Source organism: Mauremys mutica, chromosome 21, assembly GCF_020497125.1.
Source record: "Mauremys mutica isolate MM-2020 ecotype Southern chromosome 21, ASM2049712v1, whole genome shotgun sequence".
NCBI lineage: Eukaryota > Metazoa > Chordata > Testudines > Geoemydidae > Mauremys > Mauremys mutica.
The window spans coordinates 4,925,050-4,946,895 of NC_059092.1; the positions used below are offsets into that span (position 1 = coordinate 4,925,050).

The following is a 21,846-nucleotide window of genomic DNA, read 5'->3' on the forward strand; positions in this document are numbered from 1 at the left end:
CTCTAGTTTCCCTTAAATGAAGACAGGTAATTGGAGTGTTATGGCCAGATCTTCTGCATCAAATAGCCATTCAGAGTGAGTGGTAATGACTCCCACCTGGCCATTGTCCAAAGCTACCTGGGAGAAGATGCCGGTTTCTCCTCTGCTCCTGATATTCTAAATAGTGGAAAATCTGTAGTAACATAAGCCTGCAACTGGTGAAGTTTCCATTATCTTGTAAGAAAAGATAGCTTGTAAAGGGATAGCTCAGTGGTTTGAGCATTGGCCTGCTAAACCCAGGGTTGTGAGTTCAATCCGTGAGGAGGCCACTTAGGGCTCTGGGGCAAAAATTGGTCCTGCTAGTGAAGGTAGGGGGCTGGACTTGATGACCTTTCAAGGTCCCTTCTAGTTCTAGGAGATTGGTATATCTCCAATTATTACCTTATTACCTCTACCTCGATATAACGCGACCCGACATAACATGAATTCAGATATAACACAGTAAAGCAGAACTTCGGGGGGGGTTGCGCACTCCAGTGGATCAAAGCAAGTTCAATATAACACGGTAAGATTTTTTGGCTCCTGAGGACAGCGTTCTATTGAGGTAGAGGTGTACTCCAGATCCTTCACTGACTTTCACTGCAAAAACATTAAATATAGCAGCAGTATCCTATTGCATTCCAACTCCACGTAACTCTCTCGGGGGTACTTACACACCCACTCCTGTGTTGCAACTAGTAGCTAAAAAAAAAATTTTTTTTTTTTTTTAACCAACCAACTGCATGAGAGGGGAAGTAGACGGCTGAGACAGAAATGCCAGGCCAGTGCCTAGACCCCCCCAGGCCATCCTGCTGCTGCAGGCTATATGAATATGACATTCAGAAGGGACTCTGAGTACAACCCTGCTACTTCTACTTAACAGGTCCCAACAAGCGCTGGGATGAAAGAGCAGAGTCAACTTGTCATGAACTAATTTAATTTAGTCACATGCTCTTTTTCAAACAACTTTTTTTTTTTTAAGTGGGCGGACTGGTTACCTTTGCAGTGGTGACAAGCTTTCATAGTTTTGTTTTAAATGGCATTTGCTATGTGGCTCTCAGCCTTGTATTAAAGCACTAGCTTATTTCTTACAAGAGGAGGGATAGTCTCGGCACAGGAGTCTGCGCTCCCCCTAAAGCGCCATATATTTGCACACTAAGCCAGAGCGGGAATATGAACCATAGTCAACATCCTTATTCTTCCCTCACCACCCAGCCAAACAGTAGGTGAAGGGCTCTTACCGTTCCGGGGGTAGATGGAGATCACCACATACTTTATTCTCCATTAGATTAGATCCCTTATATCATTCAACCAAAACAAACCACATGGACAGTATCATTGAATGTTTAATTTGAAAATTCCTACTCTATAATAGCCGGGATTAAACATGTCCTTAAGTAACTTCAACCAAGTGATCAGGCTGTACCTCTAGCGTTTTTAGCATCCCTTACACTTTGACAGAACTCTTAGTTGCCAGGGGCAAAGATACTCTCTCCAGGTGTTTTTGCTGCTACAAGGCAATGCAGGTTTCTCAAGCTTTGCAGTTGCCAATATTCAATATGTTACTGAAACTGACTCTGCCTCTTTACCCTTTCCCACTACACCCAAGCAAAACTAGCAACAGATACAAGGCAGTATAGACAGGAGGGCAATGCATATGCTGTGTAACATGCCACCAAGCCCAGATCTTCTGAAAGGCAACGAAAGCTCTCAGAAACCAAGCGTAATAACAGTGCAGTGCAATGTTTGATCACACATTAGTTAAGCTGGGACCCTTTAAATTGGCCCTGCTGGTTTAAGAGCCAGGTTATTTTAGTTGATTTACCTCATTTTAGCTACTTCAAGCTCAGCATAACTGAAGCTGTTCATATTTCATTGCAGTCACTCTTTCCGCAGGTGGCTGATACTGAGTCATTCAATTCGAAAACTGCAGGCAGCAAGATTTGCATCCCCCTCCCTTTTTTTTTTTTTTTTTTATTATTAAATAGGCTGATGCCAATACATTTTCACTGGGAAAAACTCACCTTTGTGTGGTAGGTGAGTGAGACCTAGGAACCCGAGACTGGAAGTTTTGCATGGGAGTGAATCTCAACCTCTGTGCCCTTCAACATGCTCCTGGCTAGCAGACTTGTTTTGAAATCTCACTGGGAGGAAGTTATACTGATGAACATTGGCAGGTGCCAAGCAGCTGCATTAACTTAAAAGCTAAATGTCACAGTTTGCTTTTTAATACAGTTGTTCCCATGCTCTGGAGCCGAATAAGTGTATTTTGTCCAGCAAAGCTGTTCTTTGATACTTGTTTCATTTTCAGTATTCAAAGCTCTGTACAGACATGATCTTTGTCATCCTGAAAAATGGCAGGCGGGAACCTAGGCAGCACCGTGGAAAATGCTGCTCATTCTATCTTATGCTGGTCTTAAAGTCTCATTCTAGTCTCCTACGCTTGGTTCTAGAATATTCACACTGATCCCCCTTCACTTGCAGCTCCAGTTTTGAGCAATTACCACTGATGGAAGTTGCTGGCTTGACAGCCACAATCCTCTGCTTTGTCACAGAGCAGGTACAGCCCAGGGGACAGTGCAGAGATGCATCAGCAGCTGTTGCTTATGTGCCTCAACTCTGAGCTGCAGGGTCCACTTCTAAAGGTACGTCTACCCTGCAGCCGAGGGCAGGCCTGGCCCAGCCTGTAGCCAGACCTGTGCTAGCTGGTACTCGAGCTAGCTTACCCTACACAAGCTGCCAGTCACGTCCCCAGCTGCAGTGCCGCCATATGCTAAGGGTATGTCTACACGGCAGTCAGGTGTGACTGTGGCGCACAGACATACCCAAGCTAGTTCAAATAACAAGAGAAGTGAAACTGTGGCAACATGGGCTAATTGCTTCAAAACATACCCAGCAGCAGGGGGCACTATCCGGCTCGTGCTGCTAAGGCTTCGCTGCTACTGTTAGGTGCTGCAGCCACACCGACAAGTCCAGTGTAGACAGAACCTTGTATGAATGAGGTGCTCACTCGCCACGTTTGCTCAGTCCTCAACCTTTGAGCTGGGGTGGCCTACATAAAACCATCCAACAGCCATCAGATGCTGACATCTTCAGTCATCAGCGCTAAACTGAATTTAGCGCTCTAGAGCTGCTAGGATCTGGAATCAGTCCTCTGAGCTCTGTAGTTCTCTGCATGCGGTTCAATCGTTATAGAGACTGACCTTTCCTAGTGCTAGGGAAGCTACACTCTAGGCGTACAGAGAGATAGTGCCAGTGCAGAGAAACAGCTACTAGTGAATACACACAGTAGGAAAGAAATTGATTAATACTGAGACTCCACTCCCCAAAGAGCTTCTTATGGTTTAACCTTTTCTGGATTCTCTCTTGCACCTTCTTTTATTCTGAACCGATGACTCAGCTCCTCGATGAGACCAGAGCAGCAAGATTTCTGAAAGATACGAAGGGGGTGGGGGAAGAGAAGGTGTTCCATGTGACCCAGAAAAGTCCCCTTTAATGTGCACAGTGTCTCAGTTGTACTAAGGAGTCAGCTGAGCACAGCAAGGCTGAGATTCAAGTACAGGAACTGCAAGACCTGTCTTTTCTTTGCATTCCGTCCCTTACTTGTCAAAGCATTCGTTGGAAGTACTGGTACTTTAGAACAAATTTATCATTGCCAAGGAAACAGGACAGAAGTAGCAAATCAAGTGGGTGTACTGCCAAGACTTTCCACTTGCACCAGTTTTACAGCAGCATAACTTAAGCAATTCAGTTGATGTTAATTCTGACACACACTCATCCTCTGTCTGTCCACACCCAGCATGTTAGAAGGCACACGGATACTCACTGATAACTAGAGTTAAAGAAAACAAAAAAAATCAAGTTTTTTTTTCTTATCTCCAGTTTATTCCCTAAATGAATTTATAACCCTCAATGATATCATCACGAATCACAGGCTGTGGAAATGTTAGATCATCACTCTTGGTGAGGAATAAACAGAGTTCTTTCCATAATGGAGATCTTAGTTTTGTGCAAAGATCTGTAGTAATACAGAAAGACTGTTTCTAAGGCTACATCTACGCTGCAGCTAGAGATGTAATTTCCAGCTTGGGTAGATGTAGCCACACCTGGCTTTGATCAAGCAATGGTGTCATGGGCTAACAGCTCATGCACAATCCTGTCTGAGATCCCAGGTACATACTCAGACACTAGCTTTGTAACCTGAGCTGGAAATTACATCTCCAGTTGCAGTGCAGATATACCCCAGGTGGGGTGCCGGACACCTCTCTGACTCGCTAGTTACAGTGTACTGGGGGCGGGGATCTAGGCCCATCACGAGAGTAATGCTGTGCAAAGGGAAGGAGGCATCGCAGTGCCACTTACCTTCTCCCGTTCAGCAGCACGTCGGCTCCGGTTTGACAACTCCACCAAAGCCACAATCACTCCCAGCGCGAGGCCGATCGCAAGAACCAGGAAAAGTCCACCCATGGCTTGGGGTTTCAGAGGACTCCACGTGTCTGGGCCCTTATGGAAACAGGTGGTCTCCCACCACTTGTTACGCAGATAGTCCAGGTTGCCTGATTCGCCCAGTTTCAGGACAGCAAGGGAGAGTTTATTGGCCCATGGTGATCCTGGAGGGAAGCAGAGAGAAATGAACTGGAGCATTATACGACACTTACACAACTTCATGGTAGCCGCGTAGGCATAACCCATAAATACGCAGCGTGCAGTCAGCTGGCTGCTGCTTACCACCTCTGGGATGGCTGCAGTCCAGGTATATTGTGAGTGTGTAACTGTTGAAGCTCTTTGAGAGGAAAGATGGGATAACCATGACAGATAATGTTAAATCTTTGCATTTTAGAAACAAACAGTCATCTCTCAAAACAGCCAAGCAGTAGGAGCGGCTGAGCTGTTGAACAGCTATGCTATCCTCATGCCAGTCCACCTACAAAAATAATTAAAGAGATACAGGGAAAGGCAACGTAAAAACTACAGCCATTAAAGAGAACAACCATCAAAACCTTCCCAGGAGGTGGCAGCCAACTTTGAAAGTCCTCAGAATGCATCAGCTGCTATTCCAGGACGTTGGGGCTACAGAAAAAAATTAACCAATCACTGACCAGCAGAGGATTCTTTAGCCTATAAAGAATGAAGGGTCCAAAGTCATCAGCAGAATTAATACGTTGGATACGGACATTGCTTTGGGTCACTGAGCTCCCCTGGCAGGAGAGGCTGTTGGGACCTGGCCCACTGAAGTTGTCCTATGCCCCATGTGCCGGCAGAAGGGCACTAAAGTGGATCTAGAAACCAGGGGTTCTTAGCTCTGTGGCACAGCTGCTGCAAGTGAGTTGAAAGGAACTGGTGGGGTGGGAACAAAGCAGCAGACACGTCTCACCCTTTGCTGTAGCGATGCCGAATCCCCTCGCTCCAACGACCTCGGGGGCCCTGATCAAATTGCAGTGCCTGGCTGCGAGAAGGTCTTGGGATATGGATTCCCCGATGAAGGCGTAATTCGATTCCAGCACACGCTGAACTGCCTCGTGGTAGTTTTTGACTAAAACGTGGTCTCTCCTCTTGTCCATGTACTCGTAGATCATCTGATGGATGGGATTCCTGGAGTTCTGCAGCCCACAAAGTAAAGCGTCAAACCTCGCAGTGATCACGGGAGCTGCTGTACTAGACCAGTGGGCCCCAATTGCAAAATAGCCATCTGGAGAAGACAGTTTAAAGTCTCTCTCCCTCTGAGCCTCTGTACTGAGAGCTGCCAATCTCTGGCGGGGAAGTTAACCAGTCTCTCAGGGAAATACACAGGTTTCAGATAAAAGGTAAAGCGTCACCAGGCCGACCAGGGATACACAGCTATAAAAGTCAGCAAGAACTGGAGCGGGAACACATCCAACCTATCGAGGAAGCTCACTAGCTAAGCAAAAGAAGCTCATCAAAGCTTGGCTGGCATAAGCTGTCTACGTGCAGAGTCTGACTCTGAGCACAAGGGAATCTACTAGAGGGTCAAGCACCTTGAAGAACTGAAACGTGTTGGAACCTTCTACTGTCCCAAACTCGATCTCTCTCTGCTTCACGAGATCTTCAAAAGTCTGGATCGGGAGCGGCTCGTTCCCAGAGCGCAGCAAGGCGGTGAAATTGGCAATGTAGGCAGCCAGCAGAGAGATGGTGAAGAGCCACCAGCTGGCAGCAATGATTCGCCCGGACAGCGCTTTGGGGTGAGGTGCTGCACCTGCAGAGGAGAGACGGCAGCCGCAGGGTTAGCAGCTTGACACGCACACAAAGGGGACAGCGAGGGCAGCTGGTAGGGTACCGGGTACACAGGTATTTAAGAAGTGCGTTTCTCTTTATTTAACGACACCCGTCCGGACCGAAACTTCCCCTGCGGCGCTGGAGACCAGCGCACACGAGCCTTGTGCCTGTGCGTGAGCCCTGGCAAGCGACACGGCCGCAGCCCGATTCGCCCACCTGCTGCATGGACCCCACACCAATGGCCAAAAGCAACGGAGAGGTTGGCCCCCTCCCACCTCAGAAACACCCGTGTTAAGTTAACGTCCCGTCACACCACCTCACATTGACGCCAGACTCCCCCGCCCCTGCGGTGCTCAAGCAGAGCGATGACTAAGGGGCTGTCTGAGGACAATGCCCTGTAGATGGCAGGGCCAGTGGGCAGAGTTAGTGCTGCTGGGCGCCCTGCAGAAATCCAATGGGCAGGGCAGCCCGCAGAGCGCAGCATGCCGGCCACACAGCCGCACGCCAAAATGGTACGTCGGCTCCCTGGCAGCTGGAGGTTTAGCTGGTCACACCCACAGCCCCACGAGGGTCCTACCTTGCAGGGTCAGAGCTCCCGCTCCAAACCAGAGGCTGTTCAGAAAGGTGAAGTGGTTCTCCTCACGCTTGGGCTCCTTCCATTCACAGGGGCTCAGCCTATGGCAAGAAACCAGGTGTCACAACAGCCCTACCAGCATCAGCCGCAGAGGGGCCGGGGTTGTTCCGCGCCCCACACAGCTCCGGTCTAGGATTCAGTGACTGCGTTCCTGTCTGGAGGACCTCGGAGGGCGACCAGCTGATGCTGCCCTCGGCCTGGGGTGCATCGCAGCAGTGAAGACTTGGGACGGGGGCATCGCCCAGAAACGCAGACGACGAGCCTCGTTCTCCCAGCCTGGCCACAGTGGCAGCCAGCTGGGAGGAACAACTGCTGGGCCGCGAAGCTGGGCTTTCCGCTGGGAGGGAGGCGGCGCTGAAGGAAAAGACCTGGTATAAAGCGAGAGGTGTGGGCCCCAGCACACTGAGTGCACTCAGCCCTGGGGGCTAGTGGGGAGGGCATGAATGGTGGCTGATATGCATTGGCACCGGGGGTGCTTAGCTGCCCCAGCCTAAGCCCAGGCCAAGGGAGAAGAACGACTCCAATGAGGCAGTTCCAAGTGAGAAAGGAGGGGGAACAGCCCAGACGATCACGAAGGCCTCTGGTTACTGGGGGGCTGTGCTAAGAGTGGGCCTGTTCACATCCTCCGCTCTACTGAAGCAGCAGAGTAGGGCTGTGCAGGGCAGTCGGGACGGGTGGAGCAGCTAGTGGATCTGTGATTCTGTGGATTCCACAATGGAATCCCAGCACAAGGAACGCAAAGCAGCAGCTGCTGTTCTAGCCTGTGGCTGCAGAGGGACTACACTGCGGCTGGCTTGGAAGTGAAGTCCTTCCTCCCGCAACACGCCTGGATATCCCTGCTCAGCATGGGCATGAAAGGAGAGAGAATTCCACCCACAGAAGCCAGTGTGGAGGTGAAACGCAGCAGGGGAGTTGCGCCTTAGACACAAACATGGTCAGGTTTAAGGGGAGAGAAATTAATTGTGATGAAAGTGAAAGCAATTGAAATGCATGTGTTTAAATGGAGCATCCAAAGCTTCTTACAGTGTTAGAGACATGGAGCACTGTGTATCTAGAGGGGAAGAGACCCTGATTTTGCTGTGATCTGTCAAGTACCGTGCGCTTTAAGAGAGACACTTTATCTGCACTTTTAGCCCAGTGAGCTGTTCTGAGGTGTGCAGGAGCCAATGCTACCCAGTGCTTTGGCTAGGAGTCAGGATCTGTTCGGTGGCTGGGGAAAGCAATGGGTCCCAGAGAAAGCCAAACACACTGTACAGAACAGCAGCTGTATTTTTACCTGGCTGCAAGAAACAGGCAGAGGCAGGTCAGCAGGTAAGCAACCATCACGCCAGTCCAGGTCTCCTTACTGAAGGGAGCGAGGAAGCCGAAGAGAGAGGCACCCTGGGAGGCAGCCTCCTTCCTGAACAGGATCCCAATCCCCGTGGCCAGGAATGGCATGGTGAAGGAAATCACCTCGTCCCTCGCTGACGTGATCGTCAAGGGAGCCACAGCGAGGTCTGCTTCCTGCAGGGCAAGCGGGGACGTCTCAGTTCCCAGTGGACAGGTGGCCACCAGACAAACCCCATCACTGTCCTGCTTAGCAGCCTCCTATTCGCCATTCTGGCAAACCACCCCCATTCCGGGAAGAGCCAGGGCTGAGAAGCGAGTCTGCCTCTCACTTCTCCAGGCTGCAGCATTTACAGGCATGAGCCAGAGCCAGGATTTAGGGACACAGGGCGGACTCCGGGCAGCATAGGCTCTAACTTGCACCTTGCCACCAGGTGGCAGCACAGGACAGGCCAAGGCGCCCATTCAAACCTGTCCTTAGCTAGTTTAATGTAATTAACTTAGCTGGATTCACCCAAAGAAGCCGCTTTCTCCCTCCCTCCCTCCTCCATAATCTACCCGGAGCTACATACGGTTGGGCTGGCCCTTTATTTCTGGACCAGCCCTGCCATGTAGCCAGATAGATCCATGGAATGTGAAGAACAGGAAGCGTACGGTAAATCCACCCTTGTTGAGCAACTGCTATGACCAAGAGTTTTAAAAGTTACCCATGTCGGTCCCAGGAAATCAGAGAGACGAGGCGGGTGAGGTCATATCTGGACCAACTTCAGGTGGTGAAAGAGACAAGCCTTCGAGCTACACAGAGCTCTTCTTCAGCGTGTCTCCTTCCCCAACAGAAGCTGGTCCAAACTATGACCTCACCCACCTTGTCTCTCTGAAAGTTGACAAGCGAATTTGTCCCAGCCTCCAAGGTGTTTGCATCAGTTTCATTCTGACCCCAGGATACCAGCTAGCAAGGGCTGCACCTCGGGTGTATTTCAGCCAATTGTTTGGTTTTAAGACTGTTTCCTTTAAAGCCTTTATCTTCAGCACATTAGAGTGAATAGAACATTGTGGCCACTGGGTTGCAATCCAGTACCTCTCAGCAGTCCAAGAGGCAGCACAGTCTAGTGGTCTGAGGACAACACAGCAAGCCAGGAACTCCCATTTTCCTCTGTGGTCTTGTGCACAGTCACCGCCCAGCTCTGTGCCTCAGTTTCCCTATCTGAGGCATGGGGATAATGCTACTGGCCTACCTCACAGGGAGGCCTCCATACCGAACGCTTGCCAAGTGCTGCGTGAAGAGATGTGCTAGGCACGTGGATTGTTAGTGCTGAGGTGAAGTGGGCAGGGTGACAGCTCCCTGGGGTTGTCAGGGAAACCAGATTCCCCGGAGGGGGGGAAACAGGCTGTCACAGCCAGCAAATAAATGAATTGCTAACACGGTTGCTTCCACCCCCACACCTGGGGAATTTCACCCCTCCCGAGAAAAGTCACCTGTCTGACGATCTCGCCGACCATCCCGGTCCAGTTCCCGCCGGAGGAGACCGCCCCGTAGCGGCCATCTTTCACGATCGTCACCTTGTAGTTGAAGTGCAGCATCTTGGCGAGTGCATCCAGCAGATCTAGGCAGTAGCCCTCCAGCTCTGCGCCTCTTGCCATCGCATAGGGGTCTTGCTGCACGCAGTGTGGGAGGGGGGTGTTTGAAACCAGATAGTTCCACCATCACCAACCAAAGACCGGCTGTGAGATCCCTCCCCGTTTCAGCAGCCTCCACCCCCTCGGCCTGCCAAACCCCCACGAGATGGCCACCTGCAGATGCAAGACCTGGTGGCAGAACCCAGGATTTAGCTGTAGTGCTTCCAGGGCCTGGAAATCTGCTCCCCTGGGAGCCTCCCCACACACCTCCTCCCTGGTGAGAGATGCTAACACTCACTCATTCAGGTGAATCGTGGAGTTCGTCACCAGCCCCGGCATGGGACTCCCCCACTCTTACAGCAGGGTGGCCTCATTTTTGAGCACTTAGGCTTTCGTTTGCTTTTCAAAATGATCCGTTCCTCGCTTTTGAGTCTCCCGGCAGTACTGAGCAACAAGACAGGGCACTGCCGACTTCCGCTGCGGGACACCAGCAACTCCTGCTGCACTCAACAGGCGTGGGCCATGTCTAGCTGGGAACAGGCCTGGCTCAAGGTAATACGTGTCTGAAAGAAGCATCCACTCAACCCTCCTGCTGGATTGGGCCTGTTCTGTCCTGGAAGCCGCCAGTCACCCTTACCTCTAGCCTGTGCTAGCTGCACCTGAGCGCCCTAGGAAAGCTCACCGAAGACAGACAGAGGAAGGGAGTTTGGACTCAAAAACAGACAAAGCCCCAGGCAAGCCTAGGGACGGGACGGGACGAAGAGACTGTTGTTACCCCAGTGGCTAGCAGCAGCGCCCTCCTCGGCCTTACCAGGATTGTTGTGACAGTCAGCGTCTGCGGATCCGCGGCCCCTTCTCCTTCCTCATCGCTGCCCTGCAGTGCAAAGCATTCGAGGTGAGCAGCTGGATCTCAGCCATGAAGGGCGTCCGCTCAGCCCGACCCATTGTAATTTGTATTGTACCTTGGGGCCTGGTCCTGGACAAGACCCCCATAGTGCAAGGTGCTGTACAAACACAGCACACAGACGGTCTCTGTCCCAAGGGCCTTACCATCCTTAAGAGACCTGCATTCTATTCTCAGCTCCGCCACTGGCCTGCTGGGTGACCTCTGTGCCTCAGTATCCCCACCTGTAAAATGGGATAGTGATACTGACCTCCTTCAGAAAGCACTTTGAGATCCACCGATAAAAAGTGCTGCATCAAAGCCAGACCCTTACCAACACGGCCCTGCAAAGCACTGGATAAGTACCCTCTACCCCCACAAGAGGTGGCCATTTAATATCATTATTCCCCACGAGACAGATGGGGAAACCGAGGCACATGGCCATGCCAAGGCCGGCGGAAAAGCGACGTGTCTCCTTTCGAGGTGTTCGGCGTGGAGATGGGAGAAAGGGCTCGATCCAGCAAAGCTCATTGCTGCTTTCTGCACCTGGACTCCGGGGCAAACGCATCTCACAGGAATGTGTTAAATGGCTCTAATAATGGCAGACCCACCACTGGGGTTTACCCGATTCACACGCTAAACACCTGGCAATGTCCCCAAGGTCCTCTGAGCCCTCCCCGGCAGGGCAGGCGGGCACCTCGCAGCGTCGGAGTGCCACACCTCCAAAGGACTAGGGTTTGCAGCAATCCACTTGCCACATGCTTCTGCGGGAGCAAGGCCCCGTTCCTCCAGTGCAGACCCCCGGAAGTCCGAGCACCAGGGGCCATGTTCAGGGCAGCCAGCACTGAATGTCTAGACTTAAAGGGCCAGATTCTCAGCTGGTGTAAGTTGGCACAACCCCACTGCAGGCAACGAAGCCACACTGCTTTTCGCCCGCTGCGGAGCGGGCCCAGCGATGCCTCCCCCTCCCCCTCGACGCCGTCACCTGTCCCCAACGGTAATTAATAAATCACAACCGTTTACTTTATCTCGTGTTGCCAACATATTTTACCCAAACAAAAATCACGTTCAATGTTGTCTCGCTTCTTGGGATACACAGCACATACACATTCTTTCCAAAACGATCAATTCACGCTGCAGACAAAACAGCTGGAAGCCAATTAAGGCCTCATTAGAGCTCACTTCCAGGAGGCACAGAACAGCGGGGAGCATTAGATAAGGGGGAGGCAAGGAAAGTACAGATTCATTTCTGCACGGAGCCCGGAACAGCGTTTTCCTACCTTCACAGCCCTCGCGTCAAGGTGTTAGGGCCAGAACCTGACCTGTTCTAAAGCTCTGCCTGGAAACAGTCCAGGTTCTATACGACCTGTTTACCTCTGTTTTGCTGCCCAAAGGAAAACCAAGCGCTACTATTTTTGCAGGAGGTACGACAGAAAAAGGGGGCCTGATCTCCCAGGGTATTGAGTGCCCCTGGAATGGAAGGAGCTGGGCACCTCCCAGAATCAGGTCCTGAGTTGGGGGCCATCTGTCAGCAGGTAAGGAAGACGCTGTTCTAGAAGCGATGCTGCCACTGCCACTCTAGCACAAAGCTGGAAACGTCCGACGAGCTGCGTTCGGTCCAGTTCCATTTCAAGAACTGAATGAGCAGAAGAGACAAAAACTTGCCCAACGGGAAGAGTCGCGTTCATAGGGGAGGAAATAAGTGACCCTGCAAGAAGCTGAAGTATTTATTTATTTATTTATCAGCAATCCAGTGACTGAATCAATCTGTTTATCTGCCTGCCTCCCTACCAGAAGCAGCACAATCTGGTGGATAGAGCACCAGCATGGGAGTTTGGGGCATGTCTTTACTGCAAAGATGTCCCCCGAACCCCACGGCAACTGCCACGGGCTCGCCAGGCTTATGCTACAAGGCTAAAAATGGCAGCGTAGCTATTCCTGCTGGAGCTGTGCCTGAGCTCCAAAACCCACCCCCTTCGCCAGATTCCAGAGCCGCCTCCAGCCAGAATGGGAGCAACCACACTGCTACGTTTAGCCGCAGAGTGCCAGCCGGAGCCAGCTGCCCAGGCGCAGACTGAGTGACACAAGGGGTTGGTTTTTTGGCGTGTAGCTGTAATCCAGGAGAGCTGGGTTCTGTTCCCCACTCTGCCCTGCTGTGTAACCTTGGATAAATCACCTCCCCTCTCCATGCCACTGTTTCCCCTCCCTCCCTCCCTTTGTGCGTACAGCACCATGCACAATGGAATCCCTAGCTTGGTTTGGGCCTCTAGACACTGCCTAATATCAATATAATAGAGGGTGTGTGTACCCGGCAGTTGGAGTCAGGTAGATACATCCGTGCTAGCTTGAATCTGGCTGGCGCGACTCAAACAGCACTGCAGGCCGGACAGCGCGGACCCTGGCTCAGACCAGGAATGCAAGTGTGTACCCGGGGTTCCAGGCAGGTTCAGGCAGCACATGCCGGCATGTCTTCATTGCCAACCCGAGCTGCGTGAGCCAGATCACAGCTAGCGTGGGGATGCCTACCCAAGCTGCTATCAGACCTGCAGGCTTGGTAGGATTAGATTTAATTAGTAAACGTCCTTTAATTGCCTATTTCTTCCTTCATGCAAAAACCTGAGGCACTGTCTCCCCTTTTCCGAGTTATTGTTAATTGAAATTATTGGCAGTTAAAACACAACTTGAGGGCTAAGAACAAGGATTTTGTGCGTGTCTGGCTAAAAAAGCAGCATTCCCTCATGCTGAAAAAACAGACTATCCAGCGTTTGTTATGACCCTCAGTGAGGAGTTTATTTCTGTTGTCCTGAAATGATAATAGCTGATGGTGGGTTTTTCCTTGAGGCTTATTTGGCTTATTTTGATACAGCAAAAAATTTAAGTCCATTTAAAACACACACACAAACAGATGTCACTAACCATGAAAATTCATTACAAAAATAAATCCTTTCTGAGCGAACTTTATGCACTGAAAACACTAATACCAACAACCCACTCTGGAGTGAAACAGGCCTTTTCACATGAACATTCGCAGCTGTGTACTAACAAACTTTGACGTACCTTACTGACAGCGTTTCCAGTCTCGATAGCTCCTGCAAATACAAACAAGAGGTTTTTGGCGAGGGTTACTCTGCGTTTAAAGGGAAACGATCACGTTTCCAAGGGGGGGGGGCATTCGATCCAGGGAATGACTCTCCTTGACTTCAGGGGAAGTCAGTATCAAGCTCAGCGTTTGGCTTCATGGCACTTGATGGGTTTATTGTGTGTGCTCCCTTGTTCCCATCACACGGTTAGTGGGCAGCAAATACCTACAGATACATATGGCCAAATGCCACAATCCCAGAAAGCCCTAAATGTTCGCTCCAGGAAAGGGTGCCCAGGAACCTCATCTGCATCCCTACGGGAAAGCCCTGTCGCAGCTGATAGTGATGGAGACACGTTCCCTAGTGTTTTTGAATCATCTTCCCTATGAAATTCTGTAGGGGGAGGGAGGGAGTTATTAAAAAAAACCCACCCAGACATCAGAGCGAGGCTCCCATGCTCTCCCGTTGTATAGGGCCGGGGCAGAAGGCACCCGGCCATGCAGCCACCGGGATGGCAGACACACCCCATTGTGGAGAGCCCCCTGGCCCTGGCGTAGCATGCGGGGCGCTGGGAAGGTGACGGGTCTTTGAAAAGAGAGTGAAATGAAGACAGACACCCCACTGGGGAGAGAGAAGAAGAGACTCCAGCCTGAGCTGTGCCTCACTGTGCCACCCTTGGGAGCACACAGAACAAAATGACAATTACTGCTGCAGGAGTTGTGTCTGGTGCGTGACAGCACGGCCTCGTGGGCAGGGACTCAGGACACCAGGGCTCTAGTCTTGGCTCTGCAACTGGCCTGCTGGGTGATATTGGGCAAGTCATTTCCTGTGCCTCAGTTTCCCCCATCTGTGAAATGGAGACAACGACCCTGCCCTCGATGGTAAAGTGCTTTGAGAGCTGCGGCTGAGATTATTAAAGCTTAAAGCTGGACACTATTATTAGTGGAGAGATCAGGACTCCTGGGTTCTATTCCCAGCTCTACCACATGGCCTTGAAAACGTCCCTTTGAGCCTCAGCTTCTGCATCTGCCAAAGTCCAGCTAATACTCACCTCCGCCCCGGATTGCAGGGCTAAATGGAAGTGCTCGGAGGTGCTGGACTAAAAGAGCGAACAGGCCAGAGCATCGTTTACTAGCTGCACAGACTCGGTTTTCCACGGGAAAACACAAGCCTGTGTTTTGGGACGAGAGAGATTCTGACCTACCAGCCTGCAACCCCCCAGCAGAATTCAGAGCACTTTCCAAGGGAAGCTGCTGGGCTCTTTCATTTAACAAAGGTTCATCAGTTTTGCCTCTTCTGTTCTCAGGCTGAACTCCGGCTTTCTCCAGGGAGCTGACCCTCCTCAAAGGAGCTCGCTTGTTGTTTCAGAAGTTAGAGCCAGCACGAGTTCCTTTGGGCTCCTTTTCGAAGAGTTTCTTGGAACGCTTGGAAGAAAACAAGCGTCTGTATTGAAGTATTCAGCCCCCCGCAGCGGCGCTGCCTGGGGCCGGCCAGAGCCTCACAGTCGGAGCCGCATCCAGCTCTCACCGTGTGCCAGGACCGTAAATAACCGAGCGGGGTAGCACTCGCTCCGGGCCCCATTTGCACCCAAATCCACGGCCGGCCCTTGGTGAGACTCCAAGGACACAGCACAAAATGAAGGGGGGGGGGAGACAAACGGGCGCTGTGAGCCACCCCGACACAGAGCGGCCTGTGCTGGGGAGGGCTGAGCCATTTCCCGCACCTGCGGCGAGGGCGCAAGCCGCGGAACGAGACCTGGGTTCAGATTTCGCGGGCCGCGAAGGGTGGGAGGCTCCTGGGGCCAAGCCCGTCTGCAGGGGAGCTAGGAGAGGCAGGGAGTGGGGGAAGGGGCAGGATGAGGGACTGCGCTGCAGAGGGGGGGGACATGTTCAGCCCCCAGGAGCGGTCTGGGCCTTGTGCCCACTGGGCACCGACTGTGCATTTAGGGACCAGCACAGCCAGCAGCGCCTTCGTCCGCCCCCCTGAACTCGAGCCTTTCCCAGCGGCGAGAGGCCATCTCCGCTTCCTCGGCAACAGAGCTGAGAGCTGCGGGTCTCGTATTCTCAGCCCGTCCCCCGTCCGGTCCATGCCACATGGCACAAGGGGCCTGCCCGAGGAGACCTTCGCCCAGGGCTTCTCCGTTCTGCACGGGCAGTGAGAGACCCCGCACCACGGTTCAGAATAGGGGGCTTGACCCAATTTCCTGCCCCCTCCCTGCTTGCCCAGAGCTTGTTACTGAAGCAGAAGACACGGGAGAACCTAGGAAGTGGAAGGAACCCGAGCAGCTGAACAGCCTGGCTGTGCCATCAGCTCCCTTGGCTACACGAGCCCCCTGGGCAGAGGCGAGCAAACTGGCTCCTTGTGCAGAGGGCTGAGGGAGGGGTGAACCTACCCGGTCCTCACTGGGCCAAGCCCCTGCTGCGGTCTGTGGATAGCACTGGGGGATGCAGCATCAATTATCCACACACCAAGCAGGGCTCTTCTCTCCCTCAAACACCTCCCCGGAGCCCCCGCGTTCCCTCAGGGACACACCAGGCCAGGGAGGCCTGTCAGTGCCACCGGGTTCACACTTCCCTTCCAAGAAGTGACATGAACATACCACTGGCAAGGGGCAGGTTAGAGTGGGGAATGCTGGGGAGATTTTAGCTACAGACACCTCACTGATGGGGTTGGGCAAAACCCAGCCTCCCTTCCCAGTTCTCTCCAGCCATAATTTGCCTCCTGGCCCCACTCAGCCCCTCTGCAACCAAAACGGAGTCAGGAGACTCAGCCACGTGTCTTCTAACCTGGTGAGAGCACGGTGACAAGCTGCAGCTAAAGCCTTGGACAGAGCAGACTGCACAAGGGACAGTCCCTTATGCTCCCATCAGTGAGGGAGCTACACAGGTGACCGCATCCCAAGGCAGAGCAAGAATAGGTCTGCATGGTCCCTGACACTTCCGGGGCAGACTTTGCTCTCACCTGCCAGGCGCGATCCCCGCAGGAGCAGCAGACCCATCATCACACACAAAGCCAAGCGAAAAGCTTCCTCCATTAGGGCGGAAACAGCTGGTGCTCAGAGGGAGCCCTGCTAGAGACAAAAGGCAGGTAGGGTAAAGTCAGTGTCACAGTTCGTTAGGGTTGGGTAAATGTCACCGCATCTCGGATTTTCTGCATCGTATTTTTAAAAAAATCTCTGATTCAAAGGGAGGTCTCCAGGTGAAAGTACGCCAGCTTACGGGACCTAGACATAACCAATACGCCTGTCTAGGCACCTCAGTGATGGGTCACCAGTGCATTTCCCTGCAGCAAACGGGCCAGGCCATGCCATGCCACAGCAGGGCTTTCTCCAGTCAGATCTTGCAGCAGTGGGAAGGGGAAACAGGAGGACCTACATTTCATCCTCTGTGGCAATCAGTGTGCCGGGGCAGAGGGGACGTGGCTGCAGATGGGTGTGGTAATGAGGTGCTAATGGAGAAGCAGTGCTCCTCATTAGCCTGCTTGGGCTGGCAGGGAGAAGAAAGGAGAGTGAGCGCAGAGCAACTGGACACAGGCCAAGCACTGAAATCTTGCTGGTTTGTGCTGCTGCCTGAGTCGCAATTAGGGAGGATAAACAACAAAAAAGGGGGATTTGTTTTCTGGGAAAAGAGTCAGAATTACAAGTGTCAGCTTGATGCAAAGCTTTTCAGGGATTTTTCACCAGAATGCTTTGAAGTGAAACATTTTCATTCTGCACCAAACAACAATGAACAAATTTCATTTTGAATTGTTTCCTCACAAGACTGGAAACGTTAGAACGTTATGAAATGTTTTTTCTTTTTACAGAAGTTCTCCTATAGTTTGAAAAGCCGTTTGTCATTGAAAAACTCGGATGAAAAATTTGCAACCAGCTGTATTTGCAGTGACAGATGCAACGGTGCTGTATTGCGCCAAGTCACACAGACCATTGCAACAGGCTCTATTCCCTCTACTGCCATAGCAGGAAACCACAAAGCCAGTGCCTGCCCCAGAGAGCTCACACTCCAGATTATACCGGAGAGAGGGCAAGGTGCTGTAACCCTGGAAACGACTCGCTCCCTTAGTGGTTTGAGCAGAAACAGCTGGCGAAGAGACACGGCAAGGGGAGGGATCTCTGGTTCCCGGCCATAGAAAATAGGGCAGAGCAGCTAGCCAAGGCCAAGATTTTCAGAAGCATCTTGTTATTTTGGGGGCTCAATTTGGTGCATTTTAAAGGGCGTGATCCGCAGATAATGGAGCACCTGCCCTCTGGCGCTCAGGACCCCTGGTGGTGCCGCACACAGGGCGTTCAGTATCCAAGCACCCAAAATGACTAGCCACTTAAAAATCTGAACACGCTTTTCCAAGGCCCTGCTCACGCTGCTGAGTTACCGGGGCACAGTTTGGTAGCATCAGCAGCCTCTGGGGTTCCCACCACCATCGCCTCAGATCTTGCCGGAGAGGGTAGATGGAATTCTCTGGCCCTAACACACAGCCCAGGCCTCCTCTCTGGGGAGAAAAATAGGTTTTTCCCCCAAAGCTGATTCGCTCTAAAACCCCACCTCACTGGCTGAATGAACTGGGTCTGCACAGCCTCCCAGATCAGCTCCTGGCCCCCCAATCCCTAGTTCAACCCTTAGCCCAGGGAAGGGACCGGTGTCTCAAATTTGCCTTGCTCCAAACAGCTCACCTCCTTTTTCAACTGGACAACCAGGCAGCAGCTCCTCGTGCTTGAATGGTGGGCTCAGGACTCATGGGCCAGTTCACACAGGTCAGATCTTGAGAAAGGGCTGGATCCAGGGAGGTGCTGAGTGGCTTCAGTTCCCATTAACAGAGGCACTTAGCACTACTCAGGGTCCAGTCAGCTTGGCAGCCAAGAGGGTCCCAGCAGCTCTTGGTGCTGGACAGACTTACAAAGCTCCCGCAGCTATTGCCCTAGTGTGGGAACTCGGCAGGGGAAGGGACCCAGGGCTAAAACAACAAATCCAGTCCTCAAGTGCTAGCAGCTGGAGAGCTCCCACAGTGGCTCATTCAGCACCTGTGCTTCTCAAACTGCCTCTTAAATGCCTCCATTGATTGTTTACTTCTTCCTCCCAGCTCTAGTGGAGCTCACCCCCGGCCCGGGATCCCGCACACACTCTCGACAATACAAAGACACGGTTGTTTCCCTAGCGGATTCTCTCTGGGTTTTCCTCCTCCCCTCCAAAGAGAACAAGAGGAGCTGAAAGAAACCAAAGCTGATGCAAAAGCAGCCCTTCGGGAGTAAACGTTACAGCTGCCCTTCTTCATAAAGAGACTTCAAAAGTGGGGTTTTATTGTTAAAAATCCCAAAGGAAGGGGCCAGAATTCAGTCTGGGATTCACACCTGAGTTTCTGGAAAATCACTGCAGGGTGGAGACTGATTAGCAGCTGCAGTTAGCCGTTGCCAGAACACCAGGTAAATCAACCACCACTGCACATAAGGGAAAACAGCCCCTCTCTTCCCCAGGTTACACTGCAAATTGAGCTCTCGGCCCTTTACAACAGAGCACATACAGCAAAGTCCTGGATTTATTTCTATATTTCCACACACACCTCGCCTCAAGGAATAAACTGGATTTGCGCTGGCAGTGAATTGCCTGTGCCAGCCAAAAGGCAAACAGCCTGGTGAAATGCTGGTTAGCAGGAACAGATTCCAGATGCTTACACTCAGGGTTAAAACCCGGGAAGGCCAGGCAAACGTGTCACGCTCCACTAGGAAACAGCGTGTGTCATGGTCCCAGTAAGCTCAGGCACAAGGGGAAGGAAAGCCCCAAAGGGTTTCAGGGCATCCCAGTCTACAGGAAGCTAGAGAGGGGGCTGGAGCGACACAGGTCCAGGGCATGGTGGCTTGCAGTTAGCACGGGAGAGGGCTAGTCACTTCACTAGAAGCAGGAGGGGCTGGAACGCAATCTTCAGGGGCTCTCGCCTTCTACAAAAAGTTAACACCAACGCTGCCAATATTACCAGCTCCACCGTTTGCAGAGTTCTTGCAAATTGCCATGTTCACTGCCAAGTCCAGCTAGCGGGATAGAGGAGCCCAGCGGACGGAGCTGAGCAGACAGTGATTAGCAAACAGCCAGCTGCACAGATGCCCTTTCAGCTAAACAAGAAGAGGAGCGATTCAAGGTAGCGTCTCACTTACAGCGTTTGCCTTTGCCTCTCCTAGGCTGGTTTGTCTGCCGGGGGACCTCAGCAGAACCGACTCTGAGCTGGGATAAATCGAACACGCAGGCTGGCTCGCCCCTTCCCCTAGATAAAGGGGCGGACTCGGGTAGGAGGAGCCAGGCGAAGGGGGCTCCAGCAGGGAGAGTGCTGGCTGTTGGCAGCAAGAGCCCCTTGCTGCTGGGAGGGAGAGAGGGGGCTCAGCCCCGTCCCCCACGCAGTGTCATACCAACCAAGCGGAGGCTCCAGCAGGCAGGGTGCTGGGCTCGCACTCAGCAGACTTGGGTTCGGTTCTGGCTCTGCCACTGGCCTGCTGAGCGAGTCTAGGCCAGGTGCTTCCCCCGCTCTGTGCCTCAGTTTTCCCTCCTGCTCTTTGGCTGGCTTGTCTCCTTATACAAGTTCATCGGGACACATCGAAGCCACTACGGCTTTGGGCTGGGGCGTCTGACCAGTCTGTTATTTACCATCGTGCCCAGGCATCCCCACAGCATCAGGACCCTGTTACGCCAGGTGCAAACACACAGTCCCTGTGCTGAAGGGCTTCCAGCGTAAGGCTACAACACATGGCCTACAAAGCCTGGGGGAGCCAATCAGATGCGTAGAACATACTTCCCGGGATCGAACCCCTCGCTGCAATAACGCGCCAGGAGACAGGCAAGCTGTCCCACACCAAAGGGCTCACGGCGTTCACAGACGAGCCAGGGCCTGCTCCGAGCAGCGACCGCTAGAGAGTTCAGTGTCTTTCTTTGCACGGGAAAAAACTGACTTGCAGCAGGCGGGTCGTGCCTCTAGCTTTGCATGTTAACAGCCCAAATTTCAGCCACGTAAAGCACACCCAGACACCAAGGTGACAGCCACCTTAGGAAAACTATAGAATACCGAGCTGATAAAGCAAGGTATGGTTTGCTGGGCGCTCCTTGCTGCGCATCAGGCTACTGGGAGGCCCTCATTACTATCTGAAGCCTTGGTACCCCTCATTAACCAACTGCTTTAGTGAGGAATGAAATTGTTTTTATTAAAGATTTTATTATGATGATATATTAAAAACTGGCAAAATGATTGAGAGTTTGTAGGCGTGCTCACCAAAGCGTTTTGAAACATGCTATAAAATATCTGATCACACACAGATTTGTGTGAAATCCTGCCCCTGCCACGTCTCCTTTACCAATTTCCACTTCAGAAAGAGCCCCCCTGGAGCACAGCGCTAGCCATGCAGAAACTCTGCTGTGCCCGGTAATGTAGATACATGACCCCTGGAAGTTTAAATTGCTACCCACTTGCAGGAACAGAGCCTCCCTTTCATAGGGAACGCAATGCAATCTGTGCAACTCACCTTGCAAGGCAGTTGACGTTTGAAGGCTCCAGACCTGGATTAGAAGGCACAATTCCTGCTCCAGGGAGCTGCTGCCCCTTCTGCTGACACCAGGGTCCTGTTCTGACGCCAGTGTCGCCCCTCTGTTGGGTGCTACCGGATGGCCACGGCCTTGCACGTTGGCTTCCCAGAGGACGATAAATCAGTGCTGTGGAGGCTGAGTGTACGTTACGTATACCTGGCTTTAGTTACACACATACAGCAGAGGGGGGACAGGGCAACCCCTTCTGGTAAGATGAGGCCCTGAAACACAAACCCTTGTATCAGAGGCCCGGTATGAGGCCTAAGGCCTGAACCAAAGTAATGGTCAAGACTTTGTTAACATAAAGCAAAGTTAAGCTGTGAGCCAGAGGCAGGCCCTGCTCACAGAAGCTGGCAAGGAAAGGGCTGATGTTGCAAAAACACACATACCTAAAAGGTACTGGACACTAGAGGTGTAAACATGTGCCAGGATGGTACTAGAACACTCCAATACTTGCATGTTCCACACAGATAACAAGGCACAGGCTGACCCATCCTAAAG

General features: G+C 52.2%; 1 protein-coding gene across 4 annotated transcripts; it reads right to left on the reverse strand.

The window, feature by feature from the left end:
• Nucleotides 1-474: 474 nt before the first annotated feature.
• Nucleotides 475-20,031, reverse strand: LOC123354352 (probable glutamate receptor). 4 transcript variants are annotated; one of them, XM_044996319.1, is made up of 11 exons: nucleotides 19,932-20,031; nucleotides 16,754-16,859; nucleotides 13,770-13,801; nucleotides 10,641-10,703; nucleotides 9,689-9,868; nucleotides 8,163-8,389; nucleotides 6,830-6,927; nucleotides 6,015-6,232; nucleotides 5,393-5,618; nucleotides 4,381-4,628; nucleotides 475-3,448 (listed from the first exon to the last, which is right to left on the reverse strand). In XM_044996319.1, exons 2-11 carry the CDS (start codon nucleotides 16,824-16,826, stop codon nucleotides 3,356-3,358), a joined length of 1,458 nt encoding a protein of 485 aa, XP_044852254.1. In that variant the 5' UTR covers nucleotides 16,827-16,859; nucleotides 19,932-20,031; the 3' UTR covers nucleotides 475-3,355. The 4 variants fall into 4 exon arrangements, with proteins under 4 accessions (XP_044852254.1, XP_044852252.1, XP_044852253.1 ...); XM_044996317.1 differs by having other exon boundaries at nucleotides 16,754-16,862; nucleotides 19,932-20,023; XM_044996318.1 differs by lacking the exon at nucleotides 19,932-20,031 and adding an exon at nucleotides 18,459-19,489.
• Between the last annotated feature and the right edge of the window lie 1,815 nt (nucleotides 20,032-21,846).